This window comes from Lissotriton helveticus, chromosome 6 (assembly GCF_964261635.1).
Source record: "Lissotriton helveticus chromosome 6, aLisHel1.1, whole genome shotgun sequence".
NCBI lineage: Eukaryota > Metazoa > Chordata > Amphibia > Caudata > Salamandridae > Lissotriton > Lissotriton helveticus.
Window position 1 is genome coordinate 1,399,848,968 of NC_136067.1, and position 12,739 is coordinate 1,399,861,706.

At 48.6% G+C, this 12,739-nt stretch overlaps 1 protein-coding gene across 3 annotated transcripts in view; it reads left to right on the forward strand.

Moving 5' to 3' along the window:
- The window catches only part of TIAM2 (TIAM Rac1 associated GEF 2), a 340,543-nt gene that overhangs the window by 73,575 nt on the left and 254,229 nt on the right, over positions 1 to 12,739 (forward strand). For all 3 annotated transcript variants that reach the window (XM_078649180.1, XM_078649181.1, XM_078649182.1), the window contains exon 4: positions 1,991 to 2,426. In XM_078649180.1, coding sequence (XP_078505306.1) covers positions 1,991 to 2,426 — 436 coding nt within the window. The remainder of the gene's footprint in view (positions 1 to 1,990; positions 2,427 to 12,739) is intronic.

Consider the following 12,739-nt stretch of genomic DNA (forward strand, 5'->3'; position numbering starts at 1 on the left):
CAAACCTGTGAAGGGGTCCTCATTGGCAGATAATCTGCGGGCAAAGATAGTCAATGAACACGGTTCAAATGTTTGAGGAGAGCGAAAGAAAGGGGAGGGGAAAAATGGGGTGGAAAGAGAAGAAAGTATGGAAGAGGAGGTAGTGAGAGGTGCAAAGAAGTGGGCCAAGGCAGGGAAAGAGGCAGAGAAAATGGAAGAGTCCAAGAAAAAAAGTCAGTGGAAGAGACCAAGAAAAAATGGTGGTACAGTGAGAAAGAGAGAGAGGATGAAACTGGATGAGAGAAAAGGAGAGAGAGAAAAAGAGAGAGGGGCAAATTATCAAGACAGTAGATAAAATTATCGCAGCTTAAAGCAGCGATAATGGGCTTGATAATATGCTCTATGGAATTCCAATCGAAACCCATGTTAGATGTCTTCACATCTAATATGGGCTTCGATTGGAATTCCATAAAGCATATTATCAAGTCCATTATAGCCACTTTATATGCAGTTTTCTGCCGATAAAGCGGCGATAATTTTATCTCCTGTCTTGATAATATGCACCGGAGTGTGTACAGAAAGCCGCTTAGTTGTTCTCATGTGCGCATACTGCTACTATTTTCTATAATTTACAAGTTAAAAAATAAAATTAACTATTAACTATGGTATCCCAAACAGATGCTAGGCTAGTGAAAAGCTATTGTAGAATGATTGCCCCAATTGGCAGCCTCTGCTTTCCAGTTTGACGACACTGATAAGGAGGAGTCAATAGAACTATAGTGATGCTTCAAAACTATAGGGTGTCACACTAGAATATATTGGATCAGTTGACTAACTTTGAAGTGTGTCACCTGGACTACCTCCTAGTGGTCTGTCCAGACTTGTATGGAAGACACTAATAAAGATTTATTTGTATGGTTATTTTGTTATATTTACATGTTGTTCTTGTTCATGTACAGAATGGTGTGATATATGTCATCTTTTGTGTTTTTTCATTGATTAGGTGCTATTGTCCATGTAGGATATAACTCTGTTTGATATATTCACTGTGAATAATAAGTGTGGTGAGGGTAAATTAAATGTACTCTACAGAATAACTGCTTTGTATTTATTTCTTTATACCACCTGTTTTGCTTATAATTACGTTCGATGCCCGGGTATATAAGGGTCATTTGGGTATACCCCCGTTGCTTTTGACCTGTTCCAGTTTGCCCCGACAACGTAGTGTAAACTGCTGCCAGTAATGTCTTTGTGTGTCCTGTCTCCAAAGTAACTATGTCAGTCAAGATATCCCCCCTGAAACCGATCGACTGATTGACTTTACCTTTACCTTTGATCTTAGTCTTTGAACAACAGGTGTTCATTTGGTTTGCCAGTCGTGTTAGCTCTTCCAACAGGTGTGTTTATATATCATTGTAGCGAAGTAATAGTTTTTTTCCGGAATATTGTGTTTTATTTAGGTCAACATGATGAGAGACTAATACATTAATTTAAGGGACTATGGGCTTCAAAGATGAAAAAAGGCTGAACGGAATTAGTCTTGTTTTAGCGCTGAAAAGATGAACGGGAACTAGAGGGACACCCCGAATGTCAGAATTTGATCTGTAAATGTGTTGTATAGTCTAGTACGAAACCCAAGGTGGACTATATATAACCGCCAATCATAAAGTACAGCATCACGTGTGCCAAAGAAAAAACAAACAGCCTTAGCATAGGAGAATTCATGCATGCGTGCTTGGATCTTGTATTAGACATGCAGGTTACACACAAATCAATATAGCAAATGTTGAGTTCACTGAGTTACTGCATGTCTGAACAATTTGATGATCATATCCGACTTTGTGTTTTCCCACAGTTTCATTGTGCTTATTGTTTCTGTGCATGACGTCTGTGGTGTATACTTAATGAGAAAGCTCAAAGAAGAAGCAAGAAGGCAAGCCCAAAAGGTAATAAAGTAATTTCCTTAAACACATAGGCTAATTATAGGATTTGCAATTTCTATTTCACACAGGAGTTGAAAAGCAAAGACATGGGTGACTGCTTTGACAGTGGAATCGATGGCCTCACAGCAGACTCTGGCTCTCCGGTGCAGTCTTCGAGCTTCCAGTGGTCTCCTGGTTCTGGACAGATCTTTCCCCAGCGAAGTGAGTCCTCGAATGCAATCAGCAGTGATGCAGTGCGCCAAAACATTTATGAGAGTTTTATGCGGGAACTGGAGACTGATAAGTCCAATATGGAGAACCCAGCCGCTCTACCTGAAACGGAAGAGTCCAGCAGCGACTCGCTCAGCTCCCTGGAGCAACTAGATTTGCTCTACGAGAAGGAGCAAGGGGTTGTGCGCAAGGCGGGGTGGCTCTTCTTCAAGCCTCTGGTCACCCTGCAGAAAGAGAAGAAACTGGAGCTGGTGACACGCAGGAAGTGGAAACAGTACTGGATCACTCTCAAAGGTAAACATTCTATCAACTACTGTGAAAAATGGAGCAATATTGTTGGGTGCATGTGTTCTTAGCAGACACCACATTGTCCCTTTCTCTCATCTTCATTAGACTGTGGTGGGTATCTGGTTTTGCTACATTTCTGAGAAGCAGCTATGGAACAAGATTTCCCATAGCTAGTAGGTCTCGACTTTTGACTTTGTCAATGCTTTTTTGAGGATGCTTATCAGCATCAGTAAAAAAAAAATGGTTATTGCAGAGGTTGAACAGGTGCAATGAGGAATATGCGCTCTTGCGTCATCACAGTTGCGCTGTGTGTGTCATAATGCAGCGGCAGCCACGTTTTCTTTTTTATTTAACATTCCGAGACGGTGAACGCCTATCTTGGAGCAGTAAATTAAAAACTTATAAAAAGTGTCTGAAATCGCATTATATAGAAAGGGGGAACCCGGCGGCAAATTGCAACTGCCAGGCCCTATAAAAAGAAAACAAAAAATATTAAGAAAACACGTGGACTCCCATGATGTCCTTCCTATAAGAAAAATGTTGTTCCTTGGTGTGAAGCTGTGGGTGGATAAAAGTCATTATCTAATCAAAAGGATGGTAAATAAGCTATGCTTCACTTGAAGGACAGACACAAGAAGAGGAAGTAAATCAAGTGAATGAGAATGTCATGAAAGCCAATCAATGTTAAGCAGTGGCTTAATCTAAAGCCTGCTCTCTAAGTGTTGGTACTGTACGCAATATGCCGTCAAGAACAGTTAAAACTGTATGCAAGACCTAAAAACTGAGCACTGCATCTTGCATTGTAGGTTGATGTTGAACTACATGTGGCGGTGTTAGTTTTGATCACACATACTCAAAAGAAAACTAAGCTACAAATAGTAAAAGCAGGGTGTGTTAAAATGAGAAATGAAGATTAAATAAATCCGTAAAATTAATTTACAATATGAGTGTTCAAGCAACAATGGTCACCGATTGTTGTGATAGAGAGGGCATATGCCTTCCTTTGATTTAACTCCAAATGGTTGGAGGCACTTACCTTAGTTACTACAGTCCTAACTCTGTGTAGTTCTAGCCCCTAGCATACAGTTATGGAATGCAATTATGCCTCAGGCAAAGATAATTCTATGCTGTCATCACTAGAAGGCCTAAAGTAGTGCAAATGAAAATGGAAGGGAAATAATCATGTGTTGTAGATAGGCTATCGACTACCTCTGTACTACCAAGCTGTGATTGGTATAATCTGGAAGAGGAGAAAAGTGCCTTTTGTTCCACCAAGCCTTACTGGTCCCAGTGTTCCAGTGGTAGTATCCTCAGAATCAAGTGAGTGGATGTAAATGTGAAATGATGGTTTCCTGTACTTGTAATCGGGGTTGCTAAGTCAGAGGTTTCCAGTTACTATATGTCCTTCAAAGAATCTGTGATTTGACCCCTAGAGAGCTGTAAAGTGGGTCTGCTTGAAGAAAGAATTTTTTTTTTAATAGAGTAAGATCTTTGCCAACCATTCATTTTGCCGAGACCAACCAACACTAAACTGTGTTCTCATGAGTACGTTTAGGATCATAACTTAAATATTAAGTGTGCTGTACCTCTACTCGCACAACAAATTAGGAATATTTGTTTTATCTCCTATAATTTTTCAATCTCATTTCCATTTCATAGAGAAGCCATAAGGCATCCATGCTCTTTTAGGATGTGTACATTCAAGAATGTGTACATCCACCTTCTGTAGAAGGTGTGGCATTTGACTCTTTTGAACCTTTAGGCTTATTTCCCTGTTCCTGGTGGGAATGTTTGGTCTTAGGCACCCATAAACAATTTGGGGATGATTTTCCACTTCCTGCTGGCAGCACTTCCAGTATCTGATGATGCCTTAGATGGATGCATGTCACGTTATCGAGTGATAAAATATTGTCATGCAATAATATCTTATCCTTAAAATTGACTACCAAAATATTCTGAAGGTAGGTATAAATAGGTAAGTATAGATTTACTATTCTTAACTTCACATATATGCACCTGGAAGATATGTTTATCATCAAGGTACATAGATGTTGAGTTAGGAATTGTGTGGGCATGGGGGATATATATATATATAAACTCTATAGTGCGATAGAATACCACTAAACCTTGTGGTGCGATAGAAAACCACCAAACTCTATGGTGCGATAGAATACCACCAAACTCTACAGTGCGACAGAATACCATCAAACTCTACAGTGCGATAGAATACCACCAAACTCTACTGTGCTATAGAATATCACCTAATGTTTGTGCGGTATAATACCACCTAACTCTACGGTGCGATAGAATACCATCAAAGTCTACAGTGCGATAGAATACCATCAAACTCTACAGTGCGATAGAATACCATCAAACTCTACAGTGCGATAGAATACCACCAAATGTTTGTGCGATAGAATGCCACCAAGCTCTATAGTGCGATAGAATATCACCAAACTCTATGGTGCGATAGAATACCATCAAACTCCGGGGCATATTACCAAGAAGTGCGTTAGTAAACGCACAACGCACATCCCCATATCGCTGGCTTTCGCCAGATTTCATCACCGTTTTAGCTCGCAATTATCAATGCGCATCACGTAGGCGAATTGAAATCCGGCGATAGTCGGTGATATGGCACATTAGCGTATGAAAACAAACTTTGTTTTTATGCGCTAATGTGTGCCTTGATAATATGGGGGGGTGGACTCAGCGTTATGATTCACTCCCCTATGTTATCAATGCCCTAACACCTGGTCAGGTCAGGCGTTGGGAGACCTGCGATAAACGAGTTTAGCGCAGGTCTCCCTCTCCCAACGCCTGCCTAGGTAATAGGGTGTTCCCACCTCCAACCACATTTTACATGTGGTTGGATGTGGGAACGCCCACTTTGCATGTCATTAGCGATGTTAATCGCCGACATGCAAAGTGGGCTTGCGCCAGGCTTTAAAATGCCCTTGTTAATAGGGCTCTAGCAGTATCGCCGCTTTCTCTGCACAATTCGCTGAAAAAGCGGCGATACTTACCCCTGGTAATATGCCCCTCTGTTGTGCCGTAGAATACCACGTTAGGCTTATTTTATGTTTTCTTCTGAGGTAAATCTGTCACACCTAACTCTTTAAACTCTCATAAATCTTTGAGCCCATCCAACCAGCTATCAAAATTGAAGCAGTAACTGACATTGTCTCACACCTGGTCTTCAGAACATTTCCAGTAAGCAAAACCATACAGCCCTGAAATATGGAACAGTAATGTACCTTGTATTAAGAAACGGCAAAGGCCAGTTATTTCTCATGATAGAAAATAAGTTTCAGGGTGATAGGGTGTGCTGTGAAAGTAAAACATTCATATCATAATTTTTAATAATCGTATTACTAAAAGCTCAACCCGCCTCTATAGTGAATTTATTTTATTTCAGATTTGCGCCCTACTTTAATTTTCAGTGTGTAAGAACTCTGTGGTTAACCCCTTCCACTTCCTGACGAGATTTAGGCTGGCACGAGGGGGCCTGGTGGTGCGCGAGTCATGCGGCCCAGTGGGGTGCGGCCCACGGATCATCTCCGTGACAGTTGCCAGGAAGTGAGATGTCCACAAAGCAGTTCCTCAAATACTGTGAAGATTACGAAGGCTCACTGCGATTCCGAGCCACCCACAGTCGGAAGTACAAAGATACCAGGGCGATTAAACCACGTGCGCATAGCTGCCAAGGTTTCAGATTGCTATGTGTGACATTTTCATAATTTTAGTGTAATTATGAGTGACATTTCAACGACTATGAGTGACACTTTCTCGCAAGCAATGAAGACCAGGGAAACATTTAATTATCAGAAATTACACCCATTTGAGCAACAGGAAACTCTTAAGAGGATCTTAAAATTGCTGTATAGCACCAGAAATGAAAGTGGCCTTGTAACCTGATTAGACAGTAGTCACTGACACTCCGCATCGGGCAAGCATCAGCGAGTGAGGCTGAAGCTCACATAGTTTAGTCTTGCTCTAGCTGGTTGTAACCTTTGTGCACAAGGAAGAGGATACAAGGCAGTTTTATTCGTCCAATTAGTAATCTACAGCCCTAAAATACCTAAAGCAATAGGTACTCGCAAAATGTAACTTGCACCTACCTCTGGAACGAAAGAAGAAGAGCCATGGGTGTGGACTGAGGGGCAGGGTTTTAAAACACAAACTTCACAATACCACATGAAGAAAAAAATATATAAACATACGTCAACTGTCATCTTAATTCCGGGTAAGACAGTTGAGTTCAAGTGGAAATGCACACTAACATAGATACCATGTTGGAATAAAAATGTTCTCAGTTTTGTTCTGTTAAAATGAACGTAAACCAAATGTTGGATGAAGCACTTCCCATAATAGAATCAGCACTTTAATGATTTAAATGTTGCAGTTATTCTTGGAAGTAGTGTTCAGGGAAGGCAAAGCATGAATGCACATACTTAGAAAACGTTGGGTTCCTTTCAGAGTTTCACTTTATATAGTTTCTAATGCTACTGTTAAAGGGAACCAGAACCACCCCCAAGAGTCTGACATCTCAAGCCGTGCTTTCAGGTGTGCATAATAATCTCCTTTGATTGCACTCTTTAGCAAAGCAATGCAGAGAACTGCACAAATATTTGTGCGTTGATTCACACTAGTAATGCGTGAATTGTATTTAATTTCATGTTAACATTTTACTGCTTCCTGGTCAAAATTACAAGTTAGTAAAAGCACCCTATAGTAACGTGTTTAGTTGGTGCTGTTGGCTGAAATTAAAACGTTGACGGTGTAGGGTGTCCAGGTAAGGCCTACCACGTGGGCAACTACACATGAGTAAGGGACACAGACTCAGATGGCCAGTTAGCCGGAAAGACCTCGAGCGGTCTTCCGCATGTTTATTTATACCTCGGCGCGAGCCCGCCCCGAGGTTGTGCGTGCGTGCGTGGGGGAAAAGAGATACATTGTGTGAGAGAGCCCGGGTGGCTCTCTACATCCCTCCTTTATTTTAGTCCTTTTCAGCCTGCACGTTCTCAGACTCATGTTCAGGGGGATGACCAGGCAAAGTCCATCAGCCGCTGGCTCGGCCTCGGATTGGGCCTCAGACTGTAGCGGCGGTTCCTGGTCCATGGCAGTTCGACAACCCCGGCCGGGGCTATCCCTGGACCCTCACTCGCCTCTTCAGCCCTTGGCTGACTCCGCCCGATGTCGGGGCCTGGTGGCATTGGCCGTGGCGGAGTGACCTCTCGTGGTGAGGTAGGTGCCGGACTAGGAAGACTGTCAAAGTCCATTTCTTCCGGGTCTCCGGGCTCCATTCTCCTTGTTCTCAGCTGTCCAGCGGCTGTGTCGGCCACCTTCTTGAAACACGATACATTTCTCGTCACAGTCTGGCCGTCTCTCTTTGCTGTGATCATGGTTCCTTGCATTCGTTCCACTATCCATACTTCGGGTTCAAAGGGAGTTCGAAACTTCCACCCTGGGTGGCGATCTTTGACAATGACCGCGTCCCCTTCTCGGATGGCTGGCTCTTTGGCATGACGGTTCATACTTGCTTTGATGTTCGTAGCTTGTCTTCGGGCCTGTGTGGCCTCGGCGTCCCTCTCTTCCGGCACCCACGTGCTTGCAGTGGGGATGCCATCCCGTGGAGCTCGTTTGAACAGTACATGTGAGGGGGCACATTTAGTCGTTGAGTGGGGCGTCTGACGGTAGGCTCCGAGGAATTGGTCCAGGGCAGTTTCTGGGTCTTCACCATTGTCTACGGCTATCCTGAGGGCTCTATTTAATGTTCGCATCAGCCTCTCCACTTCCCCGTTGGCTTGGGGCCACAGCGGGGTGATTTTTCTGTGCCTGATCCGGAGAGCCTCCAGGTATGCCTGGAACTCTCTTCCTTGAAAGGGAGGTCCGTTATCGGACTTGATTTCTTCGGGGAGCCCCATCGTGGCGAACACGCGGTTTAAGGCCTTCTTCACCTGCGGGAATGCAGTGGACGCTATGACCTCCACGATTGGGAACTTTGAGAAGGAATCAACCAGCACCAGCATGTGCCGGCCATCCGGGAAGCTGCCAAAGTCTATGCTGAGTTGAGCCCAAGGTGCCTGGGGAGCTTCTTCAGTGAGGACGGGTGCTGGGACAGGCTCACCGCCAGTGATTGTGCATGCATGGCAGGACCGTATCATCGCTTCCACTTGGCTGTCCATCGCTGGAAACCACACCTTACTCCTCAGGCGTGCCTTTGTCTTAGCCATGCCTTGGTGTCCTACGTGTGCTAGGCTCAGGGCTCGTTGTTGAAGACTTTCGGGCATGACAATGAGATGTCCGCGTAACACCACTCCATCGTCCCCGACACTTAGTTCACTGCGTACTTGCCACAGCTGTTGCCTGGCGTGACTCACTTCCGGTCGGAGGCAGGCGGCGCCGTCGAGAAAATGGGCCCAGCGATTTCCCTCGAGGGCCTGTCGGACTTTCACCAAAGTCTCATCCGCTGCAGTGGCGTCGCCGATTTCCTTGAGCGACATGTTCTCAGGGCACGCTGCCTGCGTGACCATGTGGACGATTTCTTCCACTTCTTCTCCGTCCTCGGCGAGGGGCTGTGGCGGGATGACATCTGGATGTCGCGACAGGTAGTCGGCGGGGTTGTGTGCCCCTGGCCTGAACACCACTTTGAACCTGTAGCCCTGCAGCTGGACGGCCCATCGTTCGATGCGCGGGGGAGCCAGTCGTGATGTCCCCACGAAGAGGGGCAGAAGAGGCTTGTGGTCTGTGACCACCGTGAATTCCTGCCCGCAGAGGTAGAGATGAAAGTGCTGGCACGCCCATTTGATGGCTAGGGCTTCCCTTTCAATTTGGGCGTACCTGGTCTCAGTGTCCGACAGGGCCTTGCTGGCGTAGGCAACCGGTTTCCACTCTTCAGGCCCGTACTCTTGCAACAGAACGGCTCCTAGCCCTACTGGACTGGCGTCGACGATCAATTCGGTCCGCCTGCGTGGTTGGAAGTAGGCCATGGTGGTATTGTCCAAAAGACTGGCCTTGATGGTCTGGAACGCTTTGTTAGCGGCTGCAGTCCAGTCCCATTTCTGATCAGCACGGGTGAGGGCTCGGAGGGGTTCCGCAATGGCAGCTAGGTTCGGGATGAATCGGCCACAGTATGTGGCCATGCCCAAGAAGCTGCGGACTTCAGTTTGACTCCGTGGGGTGCTGGCTGCTTTGATGGCTTCCGCCTTCTTGGGATCAACTTTCAGGCCTTCTCTCGTAAATGTGTAGCCAAAGAAATCCACTGACTCTTGATAGAATGCGCACTTGGCTCGGTGTAAGGTCAGGCCGCTGTCGGCAAGCCTTTGCAGGGTCGCCCTCAAATTGGCATGGTGTTCTTCGAGGGTTGTGGAGTACACAAGGATGTCATCACTCAGGTTGATCACCCCTCGTAGGCCAGATAGCACCTCGCGAATGGCGTTTTGAAAGACTTCGGCTGCCGATGAGACACCGAAACTGAGCCGGGTGTAGCGACGCAGCCCCACGTGTGTTGAAAACGTGGTGATGTATCTGCTAGCTGGCTCTAACTCGAGCTGGTGGTACCCTGAGTTGAGGTCCAGCTTTGAGAACCACTTCGCCCCGTTGAGGTCTGCTATGATGTCGTCCATAGTAGGGGTGATGTGCCTTTCCCGCTTGACAGCGGTGTTGGGGAGCCTCATGTCCACGCACAGACGAATGGCTCCAGGCTGCTTCGGTTTGGGGGCGACCACCAGTGGGGAGACCCAGGGTGTCGGGCCCGACACTTTCTCGATTACCCCCAGTTCTTCAAGTTTGCGCAGTTCCTCCTCCACTTGAGGCCTGAGGTTGAAAGGCACTCGCCGGTGCCTGAGAGCAACGGGCTTGACGGTTGCGTCGATGTGCAGTTTAAACTTCTTTCCTTTGAGCTTGCCAAGGCCCTTGAACAGTTCAGGGAAGTCTTTTAACATGAAGTCTGCGTGTGCTTGGTGCACTTGGTTGGCGAAGAATACCAGTCCCAGGTCCTCTGCCGTGTGGCAGCTCAGGAGGGTGCCCTTCTTGCCCTCGGTGATATGAAACTTGGTTACTGTGGAGTACTCTCCGTTGACTACGGTGGTTTGGATCACTCCTCGAAGAGGCATAGGTTCAGTCCCTCCATAGGTGTAGATTCGTGCTGCGGACGGTGCCAACGTCGGCTTCGGGGACATCCGCTCGTACTGGTCCGAGTCCATGACATTCACGGACGCTCCTGTATCGATCAGCACGTTGACACTTGTCCCATCAACAGAGACGGAACACATGGGAGGCGGTCTTCTTTTCGTGGATGCTCGGCTCACATAGGAGATGACATACACTTCGTCGTCTTCATCGTCTTCGTACCTGGGCCGGCGGTCTTGTGCTTCGGTGTCAGGATGGGGCCTCTCCTGGTCGAGTGACAGCTGTCGGACTCGCTGTGTTACAGTCCTGGCGCGCGGGCCTGCTGATCGGAACTTCCCTCCCCGGCAGACGGCGGCAAAATGATTCAGACGTCCGCACTTGAGGCACGTCTTGCCTTTGGCGCCACACGTGGCTGTGGCAGGGTGATCGTCTCCGCAATACCCGCACTGACTGCCTCGTGGCGGGCCATTTCGCGGCTTCGCGGGCGGGAATCGTCTGTGGACCACATCCACCCGTTCTTCTTTGATGGTCGGGGCTCTCGCCGCAGGCGGGGCGATCACCGGGGTGCGCAGCGCTACCTCCATCTCCTCTGCACGGGCATCGGACAGTTCATGTGATCTAGCCAGGATGAGGATCTCGTCGAGCGTAATTCCTGGTTGCCTGAGGATTAGCTTCCTCAGTAGCTTTGACTTGCATCCAACTATGATCTGATCCCTGATTTCGTCACGGGGGTTGGTGAACGGACACGTGCTCGCAAGTCGTCAGAGTCGAGTGTAGTACATGTCGACCGACTCGGAGTCCATCTGCCAGGCACGTTTGAACTTGAACTTTTCAAAGTCATTGTTAAGCTGAGGATCGAAATGTGCGTTGAGGGCCGCAACAGCGGCATCATAGTTATCCTCGGGCCCGGTGTTAGGGAGCGACTCGAACAGATCATAAATCTCTTGACCACCATACAGAATGAGGAGCGACCTCTTCACCGTCCCATCAGTTTCTCTGGTGCCCTTGAAGTATAGATTGAGGCGTCCGACCCATGCTTTCCAGCGGATAGCTGCTGTCGCTGGGTCCGCAGATTCGCTGAACGGCGGTAAGGGCGCTGCGCCGGCGTGCTGATGTGCGTGAGGCGCAGGTATGGTAGGTCCCACAGGGGCCTGTGCTCCTGCTAGGGCCTGAACCGGTGGTAGCGCCGCGGGCACAACTGGTGGTGGCTGGATCGCCTGCTGGGGGGGCTGGCCAACCCCGTCTTGGGCCGCCCCTGTCGCGTTCTGGCTCATGGCTTAGCGTCACTCAGGCCGTTCTGGTGCTTTCCGGGGTCGCGGCGGCGTGCGGCGCAGGGCTGAGGCGCAGGTCGCGCCACGTGTCGAGGCGCAGTGAGGCCTGACGCAAAAGGGGGCGGCTGTGATGAGCGCAGGTTACTTGGAGCCTTCAGTGGCGGCAGGTTCCAGGTCCAAGTTCTTGTATTCGCCAATGCTTGTTTGGCTGTGCTAGGTTAAAGTCCTTGCAGATGCCAATGCTTGTTTGGCTGCAGACGTGTGGCAGGCTAGAGTCCTTGCAGTTGCCAATGCTTGTTTGGCTGCAGACGTGTGGCACACCCACACCCTTCCACTCAATTGTCCCGTGTATAACAAGTAATCAGGCAGGCAGCGGACCCTGTATCGCTGTGGAGGCGTCCGGTGTGCAGCGAGGGCGGGTTTGGAGCGTGAGGGGCCTGGCGCGGTGTTTAGCGCGCGCCGCAGCAGGGGCGCTGCATGCGCGCCTTCTCCGGGAGGGAGGGCGGGACTGCTTCAGGCCGCCGTCACGTGGTGCGTCCCCGGGCCACTTCTGAGAGCCTGCGGCCGGCAGGCGTACCTCCTCCGCGCTGGCTGGCTGGAGACGGCAGGGCAGGGGCCGCGCAGGCGGGGCAGACGGTCACTCACCCGCAGGATCTCCCAGGCAGCACGTCGACCCCACGAGTCCCGAGTCCCGCCGGCTGAAGGCGCTCCCTCACGGGAGACGCGTGGGCGGGTCTCGGACGGAGGGGGAACCAGCACACCACGGCGGGTAGGCACCGCGGCAGGAAGCAGGCGGCGGACCAAACCGGGGCACCAGGCACACGTGGGGAAGTGAACCGGCCTCGTCGCCAATGTAGGGTGTCCAGGTAAGGCCTACCACGTGGGCAACTACACATGAGTAAGGGACACAGACTC